The sequence below is a fragment of the Balaenoptera physalus genome, assembly GCF_965194825.1.
Source record: "Balaenoptera physalus genome assembly, chromosome: X".
Classification (NCBI taxonomy): Eukaryota; Metazoa; Chordata; class Mammalia; order Artiodactyla; family Balaenopteridae; genus Balaenoptera; species Balaenoptera physalus.
The window spans coordinates 117,147,702-117,173,626 of NC_138903.1; the positions used below are offsets into that span (position 1 = coordinate 117,147,702).

The window sequence follows — 25,925 nt, forward strand, 5'->3', positions numbered from 1 at the left end:
ATTATTCATTTGCTTTAACTAAAGTGTAGATAACAATAATAAAAGGCCATGTATTAAGTTATTGAGGAAGGTGCTGGTCTTATCCATTAAATATTAAGCAGGGGAAAGTAATCTAGGCTACATGGCTTTAAGCATTTTGGGTCTAGTCACAGATATATCTTATTTTAGCCTGATTTCTAGGAGTATTATTGTCATCTAACTCAGGGTTCCCCAACCCTACCGTCTGCGGCCTGTTAGGAACCAGGCCACATAGCAGGAGGTGAGTGGGGGGAGGGAAAGCATAGCTTCATCTGCCGCTCCCCATTGCTCCCCATCTCTCACATTACCGCCTAGACCATCACTCGCATTACCGCTTGAACCATCCCCCCCACCATCCGTGGAAAAATTGTCTTCCACAAAACCTGTCCCTGGTGCCAAAAAGATTGGGGACTGCTCACCTAACTCATACCCCTTGGTTCTAATTCTGTGTTCAACATGTAATTTTTTAAAAATTAATTAATTAATTAATTTATTTTATTTTTGGCTGTGTTGGGTCTTCGTTTCTGTGCGAGGGCTTTCTCCAGTTGCAGCAAGCGGGGGCCACTCCTCATCGCGGCACGTGGGCCTCTCACTATCGCGGCCTCTCTTGTTGCGGAGCACAGGCTCCAGACGCGCAGGCTCAGTATTGTGGCTCACGGGCCCAGTTGCTCGGCGGCATGTGGGACCCTCCCAGACCAGGGCTTGAACCCGTGTCCCCTGCATTGGCAGGCAGATTCTCAACCACTGCACCACCAGGGAAGCCCCAACATGTAATTTTTAATTATAATTATACTATTCATGTAGGTCTGCTTAAGGGGAAATAAATCAATCATTTAACATATGCTTCTTGTGCTAAACACTGTGCTAAGTCCTGGGCATAGAGTGGGAAGATAGCAAGTCAGCCTCCACCTTCTTGACATTTAAAGATAATTGGGGGAACAGACCTTAAATAAATAAACCTGCAATAAATATTTAATTACAAATTAGGATAAATTTTCTAAGGGAAAAGGACAGGATGCCATTGGATCAGGTGGTCAGGAAAAGTCTGAGAAAGTAACTGTTAAGGTGAGATAATGATGTATGAACAGGAGTTAGTCATGTCAAAAGCATGGAAACAATATTCCAGGAAGAGGGAACAGAAATTTTCAAGAACCGGAGGTGAGAGAGAGTTTGACATGTTTGAGGAGCTGACAAAAACATCCTTTTGTCTATGGCATTATATGAAGGGACATTAGGGATATACAGGCAGAAGTTAGATCATACAGAGTATGTGGTTGTGGGTAATGGTAAATAGTTTGGAATTTATCTAAAGTTCAAATGCAGTACTTTGAATGGTTTGACCCAGGTAAAATGATCTAATTTTCATTTTTATTTTTATTTTTTTATTTTGTTCTCAAAGAACTTTATTTTTTCTAGTCTCTACTTTTTTTTTTTTTTTCTTTTTTTGGCCATGCCGTGCAGCATGTGGGATCTTAGTTCCCCGACCAGGGATCGAACCCACGACCCCTGCAGTGGAAGCGCGGAGTCCTAACCAATGGACCACCAGGGAAGTCCCCCTCAAAGAACTTTATTTTTTAAAAACTTTATTGGAGTATAGTTGATTTACAATGTTATGTTAGTTTCAGGTGTACAGCATAGTGATTCAGTTATACATATATTCATAATATACATATATTCATTCTTTTTCAGGTTCTTTTCCCGTACAGGTTATTACCGAAAATTGAGTAGAGTTCCTTGTGCTATACAGTAGGTCCTTGTTGGTTATTTATTTTATATATAGTAGTATGTGTATGTTAATCCCAAACTCCCAATAATTTTCCTTTTTAAAAGATCACTCTGGTTGCTGAGAATGAATTGGTTGAAGAGCGGGCAGAGGACATCACGAGGAGGCTATTGAAGTAATATAAGAGATAGATGTTAGTAGGTGAAGGCAGAATGGTGGCAGAGGAAATGCAGAAATGAGAAGAGCCAGATGTGAGCCCTGAGGAGTGGTCACTGAGGAGCTGTATAGGAAAGTGAGGTGTTGTGGAAGCAGAAACTGGTTCCAAGCGGGAAGGAATATAATCAGGTGTGTCAGAAACTGTGGAGAGGTTGAATTCAATAGGAATGAAAATATGTCAAATCGATATGGCAGCTTAGTGATCTTTTCTGACCTCTGTAAAAGAAGTTTTAGTGAATCCAGAAGCTATGTTGAAGTGGGCCAAAGAGGGAGTATAGGCTTTCTGTTTCTGGCATGTCATCACTGCTGAGAACAACAAAAAGTACGGTTCATAGATGAGAAAACATCTACTGAAAAGCCTTGAAGGTCTGTAAGGTAAGGAATTATCAGGATAAAACCTCCGAGAATGTGAGAACATAGAGAAGTGAAGTAATGAAATCAGTTTTGTCCTGAAAACAATTGAGGAATTTGGGTGTTTGAGGATTTCAACTTCGCAAAAGCCATTCAAAACATAGGGGTAAAAGACACAAGCCCAGAGACCAATTAAAGGTGAACAGTCTAATAGAAGTCCTTTTCCTATTAAACTGGATTTATTTCCCCAAAGAATAAATCCTCAGTAAAGGAGAACTTAACTTGCTTTCCCACCCACTCCCCCAGGGACTACAAAAGAATATTTTCTTGGTGGTGCCAAGCAGGACAGGGAGGAAAAAATTGGCTGAGAAGCTGTCATCGTGCAGCCCCAAATCACACTGCTGGGGTGACTCAAGACATCTCTAGTCATAAATTTAAAGTGATTCTGGCCTGTTAATGTTCCCAGACACTTAGCAAAAGCAAACATAGATCCTTTGTGAAGAAATTCACCTTTGTTCTAGGTCTCAAAGAATTTGTTCAAATTATTTTGTAAGGAAAGTGAGCAGCTCACAAAAAAAGTTAATAATCAAACAAGGAATTGAATTACCATAAGTGAGAATTAGCAAAAATTAACAGACAGCAGAGCCATATGTGGAAATAATTTAGATTTGGGAATTATTAAACACAGAATATAAAGAGCTATAATTACTATGTTTAAAGAAGTAAACGTGTGTGGGAAACAAGAAATTCTAAAGAATGACCATATTTGAACAACGATTTCATTGAACTTCAGAAAGAAAAAGAAAATCATGATTGAAATTAGGAACTCAATAAATTGAAGAGATTAACAGCAATTTAGACACAATTAATTAGAGAATGACTGGATTGGAAGACATTTCAGAAGAAATTATTTATAAGACAATAAATCTTAAAAGTTCTCACAAGAAAAAAAATTGTAACTGTGTGGTGATGAAAGATGTTAACTAGAATTATTGTGCTGATCATTTCACAATATATACAAGTATCAAATCACTTTGATGTACACCTGAAGCTAATATAATGTCATATGTCAATAATATCTCAAATTTTTTAAGAAAAGAAATTATTCAGAAATCAGAACAGAGAGGCAAAGAGGTAGAATATATGAAAGAGGCTACAAAATGATCTTATAGGCAGGCTTTGCTATTGTTTGATAAGTTTCAAACCAAGATGTATAATAAAGCTTTTTTTCTGACAAAAAAAAGATAAAATAAAGCAAACAAGAAAGAAACTTGGAATTTAGAATGATAGACTCAGGTCTGAAGTATACACTTAATCAGAGTCCTAGAAGGAGAGTCGAGAGAGGCAATAGCTGAGAGCTTTTCAGAACTGAGCAGAGACACTGGAGTAGAGCAGCCAGAGAAAAGACACAGATTACTTTCAGAGAAAGGAGAGACACTAGACAGCTAACTGACAGCTGATTCCCAACAGCAACAGTGCAGTCAATTGACTATCGAATTATAGCTTTCATGTGCCAATGGAAAAGAACTATCAATCTACAAGTGTATGCCTTGCAAAAGTATCTTTCAAGCAAGAGAGTGAAATATGACGAGAGGAACTGCCACCAGTAGAACCCCATTAAAGGCAATTCCAAAGGTAGAATAAAATTTGTTGCAGATGCCAGAGACTCAGAAAGGAGAACAGAGCAAAGCAAGTGAAAATATATGAATAAATCTAAATAAATATTTAATATTAATACTAATTAATATTAAATAAATAGTAACTTAATTACTTTAAAAAGTAATTAAGTCTTAGAGGGTTAAAGTATATAAATATATAGAATTAAAATATAATACCAACACAAACCGAGAGGGAGCAGTAAATGAACCTAGTATTTAAAGTTTCTTTTGTTGTCAGAAGAGTATTAATTAGTTCCAAATTTTTGTAAGTTTTCATATTGCAGTCTCAGGAATGGATAACCATTTAAAAATAAAATCAGAGGGCATAATCTTGAAATTGAAAGATAAGGAAACTGTGGAATAAAAGAAGGTGAGAAAGAAGGGAAAGAAATGTGGAAAAGAGGAACTTACAGAACAAAAATAAGGCTATAGAGTTAACCCAAATATTCAAGTAGCTAAACTGGACAAAGATTGTCAGACTGGTCTTAAGAAACATACAACCAGTTAAGTTATTTACTGAGACATATCAAAAAACATAACAAAGCAGAAAAGTTGAAAGGAAATGAATGGGAAACGTATATATCATAAAATAGTACGCAACCCAACTGGATCTCCAGATTCAAGGCAATTCCTATGAAAATCTCAGCAGGCTTCTTTACAGAAATTGACAAGTTGACCCTAAAATTCATATGGAAATTCAAGGAGATCAAAACAGGCAAAACAACCTTGAAATAGAAGAACAAAGTTGAAGGACTCATGTATCCCAGTTTCAAAACTTACTGCAACACTGCAGTAATCAAGACAGTGTGGTACTGGTACAAAGGTAGACATATAGATCAATGGGATAGAATGGAGAGTGCAGAAATAAACCCTCAAATTTATAGTCAACTGATATTTTAAATTTATTTTTTAATTGAAGTATAGTTGGTTTACAATATTGTGTTAGTTTCAGGTGTATAGCAAAGTGATTCAGTTTATATATATGTATATATTTTTTTCAGATTCTTTTCCATTATACATTATTACAAGATATTGAATATAGTTCCCTGCGCTATACAGTAAATCCTTTGTTGTTTATCTATTTTTTATATAGTGGTGTGTATCTGTTAATCCCATAATCCTAAATTATCCCTCCCCTGCCAACAGTCAACTGATTTTTGACAACGGTGCCAAGACATTCAGCAGGAAAAGAATAATCTCTTTAACAAATGGTGTCAGAAAAATTGGATGTTCACATGTAAATGAATTGTTGGCCAATTCTCTCTTTTTGTTATCCATTTAAGTAAAATGTCACTTGAATTTATCACTGGGATTCATGGAATCAACGCAACTACACACTTTGCTGTCTGTGCATGAAATGAATACAGCTGTGAAGCGACCAATTACCAGCAAACTTTGAACAAAGTGATGTGATTGATTACTGATCACGATGCACATCTGTTATTTACATAGTTGTGTATGGATTGAAGAGCTAGCAGCAAAGTCTGTAACTTTATGCAATTACAGTTAATATACTGTTGTAATTAAAATTTGAACCGTGTTGTTGGGAGATTGGTGTTATTTAATGAACTGAAATTTGTGCATATTGAAACCAAGCAAAATGAGAACTATCTGTATACACACTTTACTTATTAGAGTCTACCTTCAAGTGATATACTGTATAACACTCACATATAGTACCTTACGATATTATGCTTCCATTTCTTCCCTCCATCATCTGTGCTATTTTTGTCATACATTTTACTTTTACATATGTTATAAACCCACAAAATGTTGATAATTTTTGCTTTAGGCAGTTGAATATCTCTAAAGAGATTCGAATAAGAAGTCTTTATATGTACCTATATATTTACTATTTCTGGGGCGCTGCAGCCTTTGTGTAGATCCAGATTTTCATCCTCTATCCGGACTGAAGGACTTCCTTTAACATTTCTTGGAGTTTAGGTCTTCTGGTGATGAGTTCTTTCAGCTTTTATAATATCTGAAAAAATCTTTATTTGCTTTTGCTTTGAAAGATGTATTTACTGAGGAAAGAAATCTAGGTTGACTTTTTTTTTCTTGCACCACCTTGAAGATGTTGTTCCACTGTCTTCTGGCTTGCATTTTTTTTGATGAGAAATCTCCTATCCTCAGTATATAATATGTCTTTTTTCTCTGGCTGCTTTTAAGCTTTTCTGTATCACCGGTTTTAAGCAATTTGATTATCACATGCCTTGGTGTAGTTTTCTTTATGTTTTTTATGCTTGGAGTTTGTTGATCTTACTAATTTTTGAGTGTCCAGTACTTTTGAGCGCCCAGTGCCCAGCATACTACCTGATATGTTGAAGATAAATCAATAAATATTTCCTAAATCAAGAATGATTTTGTAAGACAAATCAACTATATGAATGCATCTGTTTGGATTTCCAAATAGTTTAATTTGTTAAGCCAAAATCACTTTCACCAACAAGTCTTATTACCTTTTTCTGAGGGCTCTTATTTTCACTCCAGGTCCTCCCACCTATTGCCTTGCACAGTAAGTTCTAGTAAATCTGAATTATCTTAAGTTTTTAAATCTGTCATGCTGTTTTGTGTTTCTGTGCCTTTGCACATGCCATTTCCTCAGCTTTTACCTCCTTGGTCTGCATGGAGAACTACTATTTATCTTTCAAGACCCACCTTAGAGGTCCAACTTCTGAGGAACTTAAGACTTCCTTGACTCAAACCCCTTTCCCATCTGATTGACCACTTTTTCATCTGAGCCCATCCTTATTTTATAAATATTACCATCATGGCATTTATCACATTTGTCTACCTGAATACTTCTAGCATTTAGCCCAATTCCAGGCATGTTGAGGTACTCAGCAATCATTGCTTGAATAAATGGGAGTTGGGGGAAATTTAAGAAAAAGAACAGAGAAATTTGAAGAAAGTCATATAAGGCTGGATTCAGTTGCTTTTGAATCAAAATTTTATTGAGGTACACAAACAGAAAAGATTTGCAAATCTTAAGTATACAATCCATGATTTTTACATGTAAAAGCATCAATATAACCAGTGCCCAGATCAAGAAATATAACATTACCAAAACCCCAGAAGCCTGCCTGGTGCCCTTTCTCGGTCACTATCTCCCCTAAGATAACTATTATTCTAACTTCTAACACCAGAAATAAGTTTTGCCTGTATAACGACTTCTATATTTCAGGCAAGACTGGATCAAAATTTGATACTTTCATTATACACGACTACTACTACCAATGGCTAAAACTTGTTGAGTGCTTTCTATTTACCAAGCACAGTTCTAATTGCTTTACAGATATTAACTAATTTATCCTCAAAGCCACCCTGTGAAGTAGGTACTATAATTACTCCCCATTTACCAGTAAAGAAGCTGGGATACAGAGAAGTTAAGCAATTTGTTCAAAGACCCATAACAGCTAAATGGTGGAGCTGGTATTTGAACCCAGATAACAAGTCTCCAGAGCTTGTGCAGTGCAATGTACAAACAACATCAAACTCTATCTCAGCAACATATGATATGTCAACGGTTTAAGACAGTAACTGTTCATCACCTGCTGTTGCAAAATGTGAATGTCAGAACACGAGATATAGGGTCTCCCAGGCACTTGTGGTCAGATGCCCTTTATATGTCAGTGCTGCATAGTTGTTGAAAACCAGACCTGCCTGAGTTCAAACCCCAGCTCCGCTACTCCCTAACCGTGGGACCTTAGGCAAGTTACTTAACCTTTTTGTGGCTCAGTTTTCTCATTCAAAAATATAGGTAATAATAGTACTTTATGAAAGTTAAAGGAATCACTCCTGGCACAAGGCATGAGCTCCATTCAATCATTCATCTATTGAACAAATATTTGTTCAATCCCTACCATGTGCCCGGCACTTTATTTGGTGCTTAGGATATATCAGTGAACAATCAAAGATCCCTGCCCTCTTGGAGCTTATAGTGTAGTGCAGCCTGGAAGGGGGGTGGATGGAAAGAACAGAAGAAAAACAACATAGTATAGTATTTTTGAAAATGATAAGTGCTATGTTTTTAAAAAGTAGAGTAGGATAAGGAGCAGTGGGAATGCTGGAGAGGTTGAAAGTTGACAAGACTAAATAGAAGGGTCAGGGTAGGCCTCACAGAGAAGCTAAGATTTGAACAAAGACTTGAGGAAGGTAAGGAATTAAGATATGTGGATATCATGTACCTTTCAAAGAGCATTCAAGGAGAGGGAACAGGTCGCTAAGTCCCTTATGGTAGGAGGGTGCCTGGGTGTTCTCGGAACAACAAGGCAGCCAGTACTGCTGGAGTCGAGTTATCAAGGGACAAAGTGGCAGGAGAGGAGTTCAAAGAGGTATTGTATGGGGAGGGGTGGAGAAGAGGGTACCGGGGTTCTCCATGCAAATCCTGTGGGGCCTTGTAGGCTGTTATAAGGATTTTGTTTTTTACTACAAGTCAAATTGAGAGCCTTTGTAGGCTTTTGAGCAGATTGGTAACATGGTCTAACTTAATAGTTTATAACAGTCTCTCTGGATCTGTGTGGAGAATAGATGGTGGGGGGTTGTGGGTTGAATTGTGTCCCCCCCAAAAGATACGCTCAAGTCCTTACCCGCCCCTGTACCTATGAATGTGCTCTTGTTAGAAATAGGGTTTTTGCAGATGTAATCAAGCTAAGATGAGGTCATATTGGATTAAAGTGGGCCCTAAATCCAGTAGCTAATGTCCTTATAAGAGGAGGGGAATTTGGGCACAGACACCCACAGAGGGAAAATAGCTCTGTGAAGACACGCAGTCACATGGGGAGAAGACCATGAGAAGACAGAGACAGAGATTGGAGTGATGTGTCTACAAGCCAAGGAAGGCCACAGATTGCTGGCAACCCCCAGAAGTTAGGAGACACAGATTGTCCCTCAGAGGCTCCAGAAGGAATCAACTCTGACGGCACCTTGATTTCAGACTTCTAGCTTCTAGAACTGTGAGAGAATAAGTATCTGTTGTTTTAAGCCCCCCACCCCTGGTTTGTGATACTTTGATACAGCAGCCCTAGGAAACTAATATGGGGCAAGGGTAGAAGCAGTTAGGAGGCTATTTTTCATAGTCCAGTCAAGAGATGATGGGGGCCAGGATCAGAGTGGTGATAGTAGAGACAGTGAGAAGCCATCAGATTCTGAATACGTTATGAAGGTACAGCCAACAGAATATGCTGATGTACAAGATGTGAAGTGTGAGAAATGTTAGTTATTATTATCTGCATGAATAATTTAAATATTTATCAACATGAGGGCTTCCCTGGTGGTGCAGTGGTTAAGAATCAGCCTGCCAATGCAGGGGACACGGGTTCGAGCCCTGGTCCAGGAAGATTCCACGTGCCGCGGAGCAACTAAGCCCGTGCGCCACGACTACTGAGCCTGTGCTCTAGAGCCCGCGAGCCACAACTACTGAGCCCGTGTGCCACAACTACTGAAGCCTGCGTGCCTAGAGCCCGTGCTCCACCACAAGAGAAGCCACTGCAATGAGAAGCCCGCGCACCGCAATGAAGAGTAGCCCCTGCTCGCTGCAACTGGAGAAAGCCCGCGCACAGCAACAAAGACCCAATGCAGCCAAAAATAAATAAAAATAAATAAATTTATAAAAAAATACTTATCAACATGACACATATACCTATAAATGTGTATTTTCTCATTGTCCCAAATATCCCAGGCTTGAGGCTACTCAAGGAGGGATTGTTTGCCAGGGAAATCAAAAAGAAGCTTATTTTGCTGTGTGATCAAAGGGTAAAGCACATTACTTGCCTGGGTCTCAATATCCTACTTGGTAAAACAAGAAGCTTGGGTTCCATTGTATGAGTGTATGATTCTATTATTATCAAGTGCCTTGTTGCTTTGGTATTGATAAAGGTCCCAGAGGGTAGTAAACTGTTTTCTGTCTTCCATTTTTGAAAACCTATCTCCAAGTCTGCAGTAGCTTGGAATAACAAAACTCTCTGTCCTCACTGTTGTTTACTCTCTGCCATTTGATACTTGACTACATGAAGGAGTGACCCACCATATTTAAAAATAGAATGTAATTTATTATGCAAGACCAAAGTAACCCTTTGTGCATTTTTTCAGGGATATGGAAGTGGAGTGGGCTTGCCTAATGGGAGTCTGGGACTCTACCGAAAATAAAGGTTTGGAATTCTAAATCTCAAGACTTTGGACTCCACTTCCCAGAGCACAATTATCACCATCACCTGAGTTGTCACCATCAGTGTGTTTTTGCTTTTCTTTTTGGCTGTGGGAACTTAGTTCCCCAACCCAGGATTGAACCTGGGCCTCCCGCAGTGGAAGCGCAGAGTCCTAACCACTGGACCTCCATGGAATTACCCTCCATCAGTGTGTTTATATTTATATTTTAGGAGGGTTAATGAATTTATAAGACAAGATAATACTAACGGTAATAGAAACATTTATATAGGGTTTGCTATGTGTCAGGCATTACTCTAAGGTTTTTTTTGGGGGGGGGCTGCGTTGGGTCTTTGTTGCTGCGTGCGGGCTTTCTCTAGCTGTGGAGAGTAGGGGCTACTCTTCGTTGTGGTGCGCGGGCTTCTCATTGCGGTGGCTCCTCTTGTTGCGGAGCATGGGCTTCAGTAGCTGTGGCACACGGTCTCAGTAGTTGTGGTTCCTGGCTATAGAGCACAGGCTCAGTACTTATAGCGCCCGGGCTTAGTTGCTCCGTGCCATGTGGGATCTTCCCGGACCAGGGCTCGAACCCATGTCCCCTGCATTGACAGGCGGATTCATAACCACTGCGCCACCAGGGAAGTCCCTAATCTAAGGGTTTTAAAACTATTAACTCACTCAATCATCACAACACTCCTATGAGTTAGGTTCAATTATTACTCCCATTGTACAAACAGGGAAACTGAGGCACAGAGCAATTAGGAAAGATTCTTTTATTACATTAATAAGGGATCTTATATCAAGCAAAAATAAATGTAACCCTTTTAAAAGAATTAAAATAGACATGATAAATGCAAGGCAATTTAGAGACTTAATGTCGAGGAAAGTAGTTTTGTCAGAATCCCACAGACTAATTCTGATGGGGTCCATAACAAAATCCATGTTGACATTAGGCCTCTTCCTTCCTCCAAACTTTGTTGACACTGGTTCTCTATGGAGGAAAAGGAGACTGAGAACCAGGCCTCCGGGCACCTGAATGCAACCTTGCCAGCCACCAAACACCTGTTAGATCCGGTTCCCAAGAAGTTTTGAAGTTTTGAAATGTATCCTGGTCTTGTTTCTAAGTCACTCCCTTGCTAGGTCTTGAAAAATTAGACTGCCGCTTTTTAGATGTGCATAAACGTCCTTTCACCTGAGATTCCAGAGCCAATGTTTCCTTTCACCTTCATGCTTCCTAGAAAATACCAGCTTTCCTAAAAGTCACTATGATTACTAATTTGGACACTCCAGTCCCTCTCTGTTTCAGGCCCTACAATCTTTTGTGAGGGCCATCTTTAGGTCAAGCCCAGGCTGGGTCCCTGTTAGACTATAGCCAAGGTGTGTTGTCAGTGTGTGTGGCCAATTTGATGATGGAAGAATCATCATTGGGCAACCAGGCTAATCAAAGTCTGAGAAGGTCACTTATTTATTTAACAAAATAGTAGGACTGAAATGAAGGACGTGGGTTTGTACCCCCAACCAAATCCTGGAAGTTGTGAGCAACCTTTGAAGCTGGAACAGAGTGGTTTGGGGACTGATCAAAGGAAACCACTTTACACTGCCGGTAGTGTAGGACTAGTTGCCTGCAATAGGTTTTAAAGTCAAATAGGTGCAAGAGTGGTTTAGAGAAATTCCTGAGTGATGCATGAGGAAACCGTGGGCTACCCGGGGTACAAGCCCAGTCTCCCATAGGGGCACGACCAGGGGACATGCTCTCCTGACACACGCCCTTAGAACTTCGATCAGAGGCAGAAATCCTGGCCAGACCATTGTGCGGACGGGCGGGGGGCGGGGTGCAATTCCCATATTGTCAAGGACCCTGAACCAAATCCAGGCGACCTTCCGGAGCTCACCGTCCTCGATGTCACGTTACTGAACTGCAGGCCTAGGGATTATCCCTGTGTCACTCCCCCCTCCCCCACAATCGCAGTGTCCAGGTGGCTTTGTGAGTCACCCAGACCCTCCGTAATAAGCCCACCATGGGTGGGGCTGCCTCGCAGTTTCTCGCCCCTTCCCGCCCTGACTCAGCTCTCTTGATCTTCGAGCTCGGCTTTCGTGCAGGCAGAAGCCGTCGCGGCGCCCGCCCCACCGGGCATGCTCAGTGCTCGCGCGGGCTGTGACGATCGCCAGGCAGCGCCCGGCCCGGCGCTCTGGGCAGCGGCGCGCGGGTCCCTTTAAATCGGGCTGGCCGGTTGCCAGGCAACGGCGCGGCCCGCGCTGGCCCTGCACTGCAGAGGCTGTGCCCGGGGCCGGTCCGGCCGGGTCGCGTTGGCCAGCGCGGAACCCAGGGCAGCCGCCCGCCGCTGGTGGCCGTCTTCAGGGAAGAGGGGCCAGGGCCCACCGGACCCCACCCACGCCGCCAGGTACGTCTGCGCCCGGCCCGGCGGGGGCTCCCCAGGCTAGCCCCTCGCCCTCCCTGGCTGACCCGGGCGGAGGCAGCGCGCTCCCCGCCTCGATGCCCACTGCGGGTTTCTTCACCCTTTAGGGCCCCGGCCCGGAACCGGCGGGCGTTTGGGAGGGAAGGGGACAGGGTGTGGGAGTCGGGGTGTGGAAGGAGGAGTGGGGTCAGGCCTCGCCCCTGCCCTCTCCCTGCCGGCCCGCCAGCAGAGGGTAGGGGCTGGCGAGGTGGGAGGTGTCACCTGCGGTGGCGGCCCGGGCAGCACCCCGACCCTAGCCACCTCGTCTCCACTGGAAGCAGCGGTGGCAGGAGTTTAGTTAACCATTTACAGAGAAAACCCCCAAACTATGCATGCTTAGATGCAGCTTTATAGCAAGAAAGTGACTTCCATACTAATAAAGTACTCGGCCTTTCGGAATTAAGGCGACTTCGTATCTTTTCTCCTAGAAGGAATTATTCCACACTAATAATAAAGAATTGGGGGTAAGAAGCGTTCACAGGGCCAGGTTTTCAATGGTACTTTGCTTCGCTCGCAATATCGGCCAAACAATAGAGAAGACAATTTGTCCGCTTGGCTCATATGTGACGACCATGGAAGATGAAGGCAAAAACCGGGATCACTTCCCTTTTTAATGATTTTTCAAAATAACTGGACTCTGGGGGAGGGAGGCAATGCCTTGGCTCCAGCCTCTGCTAACGTGGCTCTTGGCCTGCTCCTTACTAACAAGCACGCCGCTGTGGCCGCCAGTGGTGGCTCATTTGTTCAATAGTTGCTAAAGGCGAGGAGGTACCGTGTTGAATACGATGCCACCATGATTCTTGTCCCATCTAATATTTGCATTGCTTGGGGAAGGAAGACTTAGTGGTGTGATAGTTGGGAAATTGGGTTGACAAGTTAAAAAGAAAACTTGCTTCAAAGCGTCTGACATCGCATTTCAGGGAAGCCAAACAGCATTAAGGCTATCACTTGTAATTTTAAGCTACATCTCATATGAACAGAGATTTGGGCATTTTGGTTAATTATATATTAACCAAAATATATAAAATATATTTTATATATAATATATTTTCTTTTTCAGTTCAATCTGGAGAAGGAGAACAGCGGCATCAGATAGAAGACCTTGGACGTCAGGAACTGTAAGTACCGATTTGCTGGCTGATAGCTGGTTATGGAGGTTTAGAAGCACAGAGCCTCACCCAATGTAAATCTTCAATCTTTTAACTAGACCATTAGTCTGCCCTGTCAGTACACTATCAAAAAAGCCTCGTAAAAATACAAAAGAAAAGTGTCCTGAAGACTTTAGGTGAGCCAAATAAACTTTGAGGGAAAAATAAAAGCCCTTTCCCTGAAATGTCACCCCGCAAAACCTCATAAGCCAAAAGAGAAGTTATAAGTACTTACAGAAACTCAATTAGAATCAAAACATTATAGGATTTTCAGGAAGAATATTAAGGGTCATTCATTCAACAAATATTTCTTGAGGGCCACTATGTGTCAGGCAACAGCAGGGATACAACCATGAATAAGATGCCAGGAGATCACAGCGTATTGGTAAAATGAAACTGTGTATGAAATGATGCCGAAGCACAAGAAAAACTCAGAGTGTGGAGTCATCCTTGATAATCTTCAAACTGATAGCCCAGTTGTAATATTTCTAAGATATTATTGGTGGCTCTGAAAAACACTGGGACATTTGGAAAGTTCATGGTAAAGCAATTGGTGATTAAAAATGCAAATCTCTTCGGATGTAGAAAAGACTACAACTCCTCTGCTTAGAATCAATTTAGCTTTGGAAATTTGGGGACGTCAACAATTTACAGGATTTAGGGTTAATTCTTCCATGAAGATGCAGGTCGAATTAATGTAAGATTCAAGTTTAGGTTCCCTCCTACTTACCTTAATAGTACTTCCTTTTTTTTTTTCAAACTGACTTTTTCTGAGGTCTGATGACTTCAGGCTGGCAACTTTGAAGCACATATCTTTGGAGAAGGGTTGGGTTGTTTGGTTTATGTTCCAAGGGAGGGTAAGGAAAATCTAAAAAAGAACAAAACCCATTGTGTAGAGTATACTTTAAAATTGCTTCCATTTTCATTTTCAATAATTTCTCCTAACCACCTGGAAATAGGTATATTGTCCCTATATGACATCTGAAGAAACTGAGGTTCCCAAAAGGTAAGTTTTCACATAGTTCTAAAGTGTGGGAGCCAAGATATCTGACTCCTTCAGTCTTTTTTTTTTTTTTTACCATAGTCCACACTTAATTTTTCTCAAGAACTTTCTTTTCCTTCCCCACAATTTTGCATGGTAGAACATGTTTACCCACCTTCCTTCAGACAGCTTTGGGCAGTCCTCATTTTTGTACTTAATAGTTTCTGTAAGCCAATGATTTTTGAAAGGCTGGGGAATGGAGAAGCTCCCCTAAAGGGAGCAGGTCAGAATCTTCTGGAGCAAGGAGAGGGGATAATGATGGCAGTGTTTTGTGCCTGGGAACAGTGGAAGCAGAAAAATAAGTTGAGAACTACTGCTTTTATGTGAGAACAGATTGGACAGTTGAGCAAAGAAGCAAGGCCAGTGACTTTCTTTGAAACAGACTTTTTTTTCCTGTCTTGGCCAAGCAGTTTTTCTGAGGGTTGAGAGAACCGAACCATCCAAGAATAATGGGAAAACGTTGCCTGGGCTAAGAAGGGCCTTTTGTCTTCCCCTTACTGCCCCATCACAGGTTGGAGATGACCTTTTCTAAACATCACTCCCAATTTACAAAGTTTGGGATGAAGCACTCTTGTGAGGTGGGAAAAAGCCTCTGGAGGTTTCCCGGTCCCTGCCTACCCGTGCTTGGAAGAATAATTGCATTTTGCAGACAGATCAAGATTTATGCAAAAGAGATGGTCCTGAAATTTTGAAATCAAATCTAATGTAAATGAGATAAGGCAACAAAGAAAAAAGATCTTTGATTTTTATGTCATCAAATTTCCCTAAAGCATGTGGTTTAAAGTATAAATATTTTAGAACATAAATAATTAGATTTCACATATTTGATCACTTGTCCATCTTAATATGAGCTTATTCCCCAGGGCCCCATACCTTGAAAATGAAAATTAGATGGTTTTGTGGGTTTCTCCTTTCACAATAAACAGTGTATTACTTTCTGGAACTATTTGAAGACATATATGCATTCACCCAAGATTTTTATGAAACAGTTTGCCTAAAGATCCATAATAAGTGATCACTCTTTGCTTAGCTTTCAACAATTACATTATGTTATATGATATTGCATTATAAATCCATTTCCAGTTTGTTTTATCAGTGGTTCCCAAATTCTTTAGGTGAGTAGAAACCATTTCCATGAGTCAAGAAATTTCTTTACTCCACCAAAATGCCCTACTACTTTGCCACTGCAAAAGTAAGTCACCAGAGGATGAACGGTGATGTTTTCAGGGAGACACTAACTAGAGCCGTCGGGTGTCCATTATCAGTTCATGTCAGACACAAATGAACAGATGTAGCCATATAGTGGACAACCATGCCTTAACAGTGCAGTCCCAAGGACTTCTGGGGGATCACTGGCTTAGAGGACCACTAATGTTGTTTTTGTCATATGACTTTATATTGTTTTCCTGTGTTTTCGTTTCTTTAAATTTTTCATTTCTCTTGGACCTCCTTCCCCTACCCTTCAGTCCTTCAGCATCCAATATAGTGTTGGGTAGGCACTTGTAATAATAAATGACCCACTAAAAAGGCATGCTTATACTTTCAATAATGGCTCTGGTTTGATTTGCCTTATGCTGCGACAAATTACCTAATCAAGTTTATTGAAAGCAAAATGGCTGCCACGCCGGGGTAGAGGAAGGAGTATCATTGTCTTAAAGCGTATTTCTTGTCTTTGCCAGAGAATACTAATGTCATACTTGTTCTGCGTAAAAAACAAACAACGCAATCCGTGAGGAGAAAATGAGCCTGGCACCTTTTACCCGCACTCTGGGCTTTGCCATACTCTGTGACTAGATTTGGGAACAAGCCCTTAAAGGATATCTTGCCAATGAAAGAGAAAAAAAAAAAGAAAGGAAGGAGGGAAGCGGGAAAGGGAAAGGGGAGGAAAGGAGAGAGAGAAAGAAAGAGAGAGAGAAAGAAAGAAGCAGCTCAGAGACCCCTTGACCCTGCCCTGTGTAAGCTATGGGAGGGAAATTCCAAAAGGGTTTTCAGACCGTTCTCTTTCTGGCCTTTGATATGTGACATGCAATTCTCCTTACCCTCCCCCCTTCATTTTTCCTCTCTTCTTTTGTGGCCCTTTAAAAATACCTAAGCTCTGAAAATAGTGGGTTGTTTTCTTTCAATTTGTGGAATGAAACCTAACAAAAGAATAAAGAGGAATTTTAGAATAAACACTGACCTGGGAGACAGGGTCTCAGTTTTACCACTATAGGCTGTGTGGACTTGGACAAGTCACTTAACTTCTCTGAGCCTCGGTTATAAAATAAGTGGACTCTTCCCAGTTCTGTGAAAAGCATGGGCTGTATCAGGAAATTATACAGAGACCCAGGAAAGAAACGTAGTGATGCTGAAGAAAAAAAAAAATATGTTTTTAGCCAGAGGTTTATGGGAGGGTTGGAGATAGAAGTCACTTTTTCAAGGTGCAAAATCATTAATGAAAAGAGCTTTCTATTTTAACCTTTCTCTATACCCAGACCTCTATCTCAGATTTGTCATTATTGCTAGCTTCATGTATAAAGTGGCCTCACCTTGCCCCTCTGCATACCGCTTTCCTGATCAATCTCACTAATGCCTTTCATCCAGAATTAGGTAGGAAGAATAGTAATCTCTCTCCCATTGCTACCTGATTAGAAGCATTTTAAAACTTCTACAGAGTTGTCTGGTAAAAATTTGACTGCTAAAAAATGTGACTGGGCTTCCCTGGTGGTGCGGTGCTTAAGAATCTGCCTGCCAATGCAGGGGACCCGGGTTCGAGCCCTGGTCCGGGATGATCCCACATGCCGCAGAGCAACTAAGCCTGTGCACCACAACTACTGAGCCTGCGCTCTAGAGCCCATGAGCCATAACTACTGAGCCCATGTGCCACAACTACTGAAGCCCACGCACCCAGAGCCCGTGCTCCGCAACGAGAAGCCACCGCAGTGAGAAGCCCGCGCACCACAACGAAGAGTAGCCCTCACTCACCACAACTAGGGAAAGCCCGTGCACAGCAACGAAGACCCAACGCAGCCAAAAATAAATAAAATAAATAAATAAAAAAAAATGTGACTGGCAATTAGTATTGCCATCTTTTCTCTTTCCTCTGTTCCTTTCCTTTATGATCCCTGTAATAATTCCCAGCATTTGCATTCATATTTCTAGAGAGGAGAGCAAGTGGGATTATGATCATCTTCCTCTTTAAAGACAGATAGATCATCGATGCTTCTGGATGGTGACTAACAGAATAATAAAGTCAGAATGGACTATTTCAAGAGAAAGGAGAGGATGCTCCAATGCCAAATACATACCGTGAATTTCAAGTCTTGGCTTACTACTGTGGTCTGATTGACTAAACTTAAAGCTTGGGTTATGGCTTTTGAACCAATCATTTTAACACCTTCACTGAATATTTGTACCTTTTCCTTTCCTCAAAGCCAAATAGTTGTCATTGGAGATGTATCCTTGGGTATAGAGTGAGTCCCTTCCCTCTTCTTTTGGGGGGAAGGTGTCAGGCATGTAGGTATCGAGTTTATTCTCTCATTGTCTGTAGTAAGAAAAATTTGTTCGAATTTAAACTATACTTGTTAAAAAGAAAATAATCAAGAGATAATATATAAAAAAGTGGTTATCTCAGGGCCACAGGATTATGAGGAAGATTTCTTTTGGTTTTTTCTTGTATGTGTGATTTTCTGTGTTTTCCAAAATTCTACAGATAACATGCACTACTATTAGCATCTTTATATAATATGAAATATTACAATTATTAAATATTATAATATATTAATATAATATCACAACATTTATAATCTTTAATAATATTAAAGAAAATATTAATTAAAAAATAAACACAACTGCCATTTTTTGTTACCAAGATAAAATTACATTTGTGTTCATGGGAAAAATAGATGCAGGCATACTTTGATTTTTCTCAGTGGTAATCTTCCAACTATATTACAGCAAATTAATGTATAAAATGAATAAAGTGACCCCCTCCTTCTTCTTCCCACCCTTTGGCGGTAACTGCAGTTGCCAGTTTGGTGGCTTCAGATGCCAGTGGCCCTTCAGCGTGTTGCTTGGGTCCTTCTTTCTCCCTTCTCTCAAAAGTAGTTACTGATCAAATGTTTCTGTGTTTTAGGAAAGCTGTATGTTATGGACTGTCTTTGGATAGGGAAGACTCCTTGAAACAAAATAAGTATCCTCTAATTTTTGTAAATTTAGAAAGTTAGCTGTGATTTAGTATGCTAAGTTTTCACCTAAAAACTATACTAGGAATCAGTATCTCGAGAAAAACCCATTTGGTGGCATTAATATTTTCAATTGTTGACATTCGGTTCTCATCATGAAATTGCTGTCAAAACGGATAGAATTCTGTACGCTTGGCAGTCTTACCTGAAAGCAAAGCCCAAGACTGGAATAGCAGGAATTTACAGGTCAAGACAGAAGGGCGTTTGGCAGAGTTAGTCATAAGGAAGTCTGCATGGTATACTTTACCCAAAGCAGCTCACATTGCATTAAGCACTGATGTTTTAGTCACTTTAAAGAATGAATAAACAGTAGTCCAACCGAAAAGAACTAGAAAAAAAAAAAAGGCACATTGGAAGCACAGATTTAACTTATCAATATTAACCTATTAATTTAAAATCACTTTTACTGTTTTAAAGCAGTCTGTTTTCATGCTGCTTTCTCATAGAATTATTTTCTCTACAATAAATAGCCAAGTGTGTCCATTTATTGGTTATATTTCATAGGATCAGAGAATTCTAAAGCTGGAAAGGTCTGTAGATCTTAGCTAGTTTAGCCCTTTGCATTTATAAATGAGGGAACTGAGGCCCAAGTCACTCAGTGAGTTAGAGGGAGTGCCAGCCCTCAAATATTTAGGTTCTTTCACCCATGAGCCAGGATTCTTAGTTCTTTCCACTACCCCGGCTGCCAGTGTAAATATGTGCCTTGATTTTAAATTTTGTTTTTCAGGAATTGGAAGAGGTGCCTGAAGAAATGGATGCTAGAAGAAAACACTGGAAGGAGAATATGTTTGCTCCTTTTTTTAGTGCACAGGATATTCTAGATGAGGCTTCTCAGCTTGAATCTTCTTCTGAACAAATGACTTTAGGTAAGGCCAAGAGAGTGGAAGGGATTTTTAATTTGTCTAGTAGAAAGTTTCAAGAAGAAAATAAATTTAAAAGGAAAGAATTTATTTCTCAACCAAATGAAAATGAACAAGAACCAAATTTAAGAGAGAGAAAGATAAACATTTCAAAGAATGAGGCAGACACAAATTCTGCCTCCTGTGAATCATCTAATTTGGACATTGCAACTGAAGAAAGCTTTAATACTTCAGAAGAGCCTCTTAGCTGGGGTACAAAGGAATTATCAACTCCACTACGAAAAGACAAGAAGAAGAAATTCACTGAAGGAATATCTCCAAAACTTCGCCTGAATCTTTTGAATGAAGAGCTGGAAGCGCTTAATGTGAAATGCAGAAAAATAGAAGAGGAATTCGAAAATGCGGAAAAAGAACTTTTGAACTACAAAAAAGAAGTCTCCTCAAAACCCCTAAATTTTCAAGAAGCAGGGATGGAAACGTCCAAGAAAGACTGGGAACTTCAAGCTTTAAGAAATGACCTCTCTGAAAAAGCAACAAATGTTAAAAACTTAACAGAAGAGCTCCAGCAAGCCAAAGAGGTCATCCACAAGTTGAGCCTTGAGAACAAGGATTTAAAAGAAGCTGTTAGGAAGTTAAAGCAGCAAACTGAGGTTGGAAATGCACTCCTAAAGGAAGAAGTGAAATTGTATTATGAATTAGAAATGGAAAAGGTCCACGGAGAGCTCAATGCCATCAAGAATGAACTGAGAGCGGAGAAGACCCTACAAGCAAGAAACAACAGAGCCCTGGAGTTGCTTAGAAAACACTTTGCTTCTGTAACGTCATCAGGTACCCCTGACAGCTTTATGGGGGACTTTTTTTTTAAATAAAAAAATAAAAAAGCCTTTCATTAGGCAAATGATTGAGCCAAATCAGTGTTTCTTGTGCTTTCTTTGTGTACAACTTAAAACATATGTGATGGGATGTGATTTTCATGTTTGGTGAATCAAGATATCCGTGAAAGGTGTAGATGTTAACTTCAAAGCTTCTGCTTTCTCTTTCTAATGAATTTATTGCCAGAGTCCAAATAGAAATGAAGTTTTAGAAATCTCTTTACATATATGTATATATGTATTTTACTCAAAGACATGTAGTGATTCACCAAATCATTGATGAATACACATCAACAGACATTTTGTGATCTTGTGAGCAATGTGTCCTTGGCACGTGAATATTCTTCTATCTGTATTCGTTGATATTAACAATAAAAATCTCATTTATTTGTGTAAGCATAACATGTGGGTATGGGTCTTAAAGCAGTCTGTTCCGACTCAGTGGGATACTAAAAATGTATCTGCTTTCCCTGAGATCTGTCCTTAATTAGGCATATATAAATGTCTCCCCCAAAATGCAGGTTTTTCCACCCTCCTGCTGTTTTCCCCATGCCTTCTCCCTTGACCTGGCCACGGTGCCCACAGACCAGAAGATGGCTTAGAGACACGGCTGTGACCTTGGCTACAGCCCTGATTTTGACAGCAATAGCTTTTGCCTTGTCTTACGTTGACCAGCAAGGGGCGTTGTTGACACAGGTCTTCCAAAATTCTACCAGGGGAAAATTTATAAGTTTCCTGCCCAGTTTACGTCACCAGCTGGCCGAGACTTGGGTGAAAGGTGTTGGATGTCATCTAGGTAAGCTGTTAGTGAGCTGGCTTGATTTATACAGGAATCCAGCCATGTAAAGAGCCTGGATAATGACAATTTCTTTTTTGCTTTAAAAGAACAAACATGTACTGCCTCAGGCCTTTGGTGGAAACTGTGGGCCAGTTGATTCTGTGCATTTGTTTGTATCAATCAAGATCTTTTGTAATTGGAGCTCTATTTGCATGGTATTTTTAAGTCCAATGAACCAAATGTAATTACAGACTGTGAAGGTGGGATACGATTGTAAGGGTTCAGGTATTTTCCCTGATGGGAAATCCCCAGACTGGGAGTCTAGACACTTGGGTTCTAGGACCTGCTTTGTTATTAACTAGCTATTTAACCTTCTAGGCCTGAAAGTCCTCATCTGTAAAATGAGGGAGTAGATCTATCATCCAGATTCTGTTCAGTTCTAACGTTCTGTGATTTCACCACAGTGATTTTAATCACAAGTGTAACTACCTGTGAGGCAGTAAAACCCCTATGGCATTGGAGATGTTCAGCTCTAATACTTCAGGGGACCTACTTTACAGACCTTCTCCTTTCAAAGGAAGTATACAAAGGCTCTTGTTTGTAGTTTGAACATCTCCAAATACCGTGTCAATAATAAATCAGGAGAGGGAGTAAATGAGGTTATTTCTTCTCCTTTCTCTTGTTTCCTTTTTACTCACTAAGGTCGGGGAAGGCCCTGAATGGAGACAAACTCGGCTGACTTGGAGCTGAGCAGGGCTTGCCCGGCCTGGGACAATTGGACTAAATTCAAAGATAACAATCTTTGGAGCTTTCTGACTTAGTCCTGATAACTTCACCCAGGAGCTGGCAGCCTGCTCAAAGAGGTAGGTGACTTTCAGGTTCCTGATGGTCACTGCTTCCCACCCAGGATCTAGGCACAAGAGCAGACTAGGAACTCTTTGCCCTGTTTGACTCTCTTCCTCATCACCCCCTTAAAGATTACCCCTTGGTCCTTGCCCCAGAAAGACCCTCAGCCCCTGAATGCCAGTGTGCAGAGCAGCTTACATGTTTAAAATATTTCACAAATTGTATTAAGCTACTAGGCTCCATCCTCTTAGTATATTTCAATTTTTAAAGAGGAGCTTTTACGCCAGAATTTCTTTTTTTTTTAAATTAATTAATTAATTTATTTATTTATTGGCTGTGTTGGGTCTTCGTTTCTGTGCGAGGGCTTTCTCTAGCTGCGGCAAGCGGGGCCACTCTTCATCGCGGTGTGCGGGCCTCTCACTATCGCGGCCTCTCTTGTTGCGGAGCACAGGCTCCAGACGCGCAGGCTCAGTAGTTGTGGCGCAAGGGCTTAGTTGCTCCGCGGCATGTGGGATCTTCCCAGACCAGAGCTCGAACCCGTGTCCCCTGCATTGGCAGGCAGATTCTCAACCACCGCGCCACCAGGGAAGCCCTACGCCAGAATTTCTATCAACCAACCACACATTGAAAGTCTTTGGTGACAACTTGGTTTGGTTTATCTTGCATGAGTGTGTGTGTGTGTGCGTGTGTGTGCACGCGCTTATGTGTGCTTGGGGGTCGGGGAAGGAGTGTGGTGTTAGGAGGTGCAGAAAAGATAAGCGCATGGCTTAGCCCAGCGCTTGGGTGGGGCGTTTGTATTTCTAGGATAGAACTGAAATTCAGTTTCCTGATGAGACAGCCTGGGATGCTGAGCCCTAGCAAGGCTCCCCCTGTGGAAAGGCCCTTTAGACAGCCTAGATCCAGACACTATCCAGGAGACAATATACAATCAGGAGAGCAAACAGTTTGGAGCTGGGAAGGGATCACATCTTTTTTTTTTTTTTTGGGGGGGGTGGTGTTGTGCCACGTGGCCTGTGGGATCTTAGTTCCCCGACCAGGGATCAAACCCGTGCCCCCTGCACTGGAAGTGCAGAGTCTTAACTACTGGACCTCCAGGGAAGTCCCAGGATCACATCTTTTGATGCTTCCATTTTTAAAAGCAGGGCTGCAACAAGCTGGGAGAAAGCCGAGAAGTCAGTGTTCGTCTTCATGGGCAGATGGGAACAGCAGTGGGTTGAACTGGCTTAAAGAACCAGAATCAAGGCAGATGCAAATTCTGTCCCATTGTCTCTGTAATCACACTCACTTGTGTGATTGTGGGCATTAGGTGGCCGCCAATTTAGATCAGAACATATTGTCACTGTACCTTCTAGTCTATTGAATGGGCGACGTGGAGGTGTTTTTTTAATAGGAATGGCACATCAGGCCACTCGTCCCTTTAATCTGTTGGGTAAAATATTTGAAATCAGCAATGCAACTGCACACCATTCCCTACCAACTCCCAATGCCGTACTTATTCAGAAGCATGGGCTCTAGGAATAGCTGCTCCACCTTGAGTTTATAACCCAATTCTAGAAACATTTGCTGAGCCGTTATTACTGTAGTTAATCGCTTCTAAGACACACTTAAAAAAAATATATATATATATAGACATCCTTGAATTTGGGACACATCTTTAAATTGATGGCATGCCATAGTATAATTGTCAGTGTTTGTTTTTTTAAATCTCTCTTAGTGGTTCATAAAATAATGGTGTATCTTACAATCAATGGGGTTTTAGATTTGATGAAATGTGGTATGTGCTAGGCCGTGGATATGGGGATAAAAGGATTTATGAATAAGACAGGTCTCTGACCTCAAGGACCTTACTTATACAACTAACTAAAACAATGTGGCAAGGGCTCTACCAGCAGTGCTAATACAAAGTGCTGTGGGAACACAGAAGAGTATCAATTAATTCTGCCTGTGGGGCTGGGAAGGACTTCATAAAGGAGGTGACATTTGAGCTGGGCCTTGAAGGATAAGAAGGATTTTTCCAGGCAAAGCATGGGGGCAGGGGTGGGGGCATTTCTGGAATGTGAATGTGGAAGCTCTATTTGGCTTCAAAGAAAACTCTTAACAGCAATGAATTACAATGCTGGGATGTTACATTCTGCTGACTACATTTTAAAGTCCTGTGTGAGGTTCTACTCTGAAAACTACCTGCATTCCAACCCTTTGCAGATAAACCAGAGAGTGAAGTTCTCATGACATAAACACGAGGTTCCAGATAACAAACTGCAGGAAAAAGATTTTGCTGGTGCCACTGTACCTTTGGCTGCCATCATCTTTGTTTTCGAAACAAAAGACCTAAGAGATTTTGGTCATAGTATTCAGCTAAGTCCACTGTGAGCGGTCTGGTTTCAAAGAGATGTATGAAACAGAAACACCGCAGTTGCTGTTCTCTCCAAGAAGCAGTATAGCACAGAGATCAAGTGCACCAACTTGGGTTATCCACTTACTAGCTGTGTGACCTTGGTCAAATTGCATGAGTCCCCGTAGCTCAGTTTTCTCACTTTGCAGGATGGGGTTAATAAATAGTGTTGTTGGGAGGATAAGACAAGATCACATATAGTCAATAAATGTCACCATTATTGTTATCATCATTATTATTATTATTATTATATAACAGACAAGGGGAAATTGACCAAGTTCATCTGTCTCCTTACAGCTATTATTCTCACTAAGCTTTTTACACTTATTGACCCTCAAATTGTGTTCTCTGGAGAGGATATGATAAACTCATTCATAAGATGTGTATCAATGATGTGTGATATATTTGGGAAGACAGAACAAGTTGCGGGGAGGATATTTTGATTTCATTAGTATATGAAGCCTTAAGCCAAAGTAGTGAATCTGTCATGATAGACTTTCTGGCCTCAAGACAGATCCTATAAAGGGAAACTTTCTTGGGTCAGAGCCCACTCAACCCCCCTCCAGTCAGGTCGGTGTGAGGCTGGCCCCTGGCCTTGGCAGGCAGCATACCAGAAGGAGGAAGAAAGCCCTGCTCCAGTGCTGCAGTGGGAAAAAGCTCATCTAGGAAGAGGGAATGGAGACAAGAGAGGCTATTATAGTATTTTTCATTTCCCCTTGGCACAGGGAGCCAGGCAGCTGGGGACCCACTACTACAGCTGCTCAGATAAGAATAAGTCATTGTCTTGTTCTTTGTACTCATAAGACACTGAAGCTGTGGTTCCCCATGTATTGTAGGTGTGTCCGCCTGTCCATCTTTCCATACTGAGTATCAAGGTGGTGTCTCCCCTGTTGAGTGGCCAGAGCTACTGTTCACAGAGTCTCTCTCTCTCTCACACACACACTCTCACTCTCCCTCTCCTTCTAGTTCTCGCTCTCTCTTTCTTGTGCATTCTCTTTCTCACCATTGATCACAACCCAAACTTTTGATGATTGCAACATTTCAGTGGGCTCAGGTTGCGTTTCCCAGGAGACTCAGTTTATACCTGGTTCTCTGAGGATGTGTTCTGGGGTAACCTTGAAGCATTTCTTTGGCCTTTCAGCCCATGCCTGTTGACTCCACAATAGGTGTTGTCATGTATATTCCAGACCACGATAGGAAA

General features: G+C 41.1%; 1 protein-coding gene and 1 long non-coding RNA gene across 3 annotated transcripts in view; both read left to right on the top strand.

The window, feature by feature from the left end:
• Positions 1 to 7,234, top strand: part of LOC309652038 — a 40,634-nt gene extending 33,400 nt beyond the window's left edge. For both annotated transcript variants that reach the window (XR_014258528.1, XR_014258529.1), the window contains one exon: positions 1,708 to 7,234. This is a non-coding gene — a long non-coding RNA (uncharacterized lncRNA). The remainder of the gene's footprint in view (positions 1 to 1,707) is intronic.
• A 5,047-nt stretch (positions 7,235 to 12,281) lies between these two features.
• Positions 12,282 to 20,747, top strand: CCDC160 (coiled-coil domain containing 160). Its single transcript, XM_082445417.1, has 3 exons — positions 12,282 to 12,509; positions 13,624 to 13,681; positions 19,704 to 20,747. The coding sequence occupies exon 3, from the start codon at positions 19,728 to 19,730 to the stop codon at positions 20,703 to 20,705; it is 978 nt and encodes a 325-aa protein (XP_082301543.1). The 5' UTR covers positions 12,282 to 12,509; positions 13,624 to 13,681; positions 19,704 to 19,727; the 3' UTR covers positions 20,706 to 20,747.
• The last annotated feature ends 5,178 nt before the right edge of the window (positions 20,748 to 25,925 follow it).

Excerpts from the sequence above, each read along its gene's own strand:
- CCDC160 (XM_082445417.1), top strand. The coding sequence starts at position 19,728 with ATGGATGCTAGAAGAAAACACTGGAAGGAGAATATGTTTGCTCCTTTT.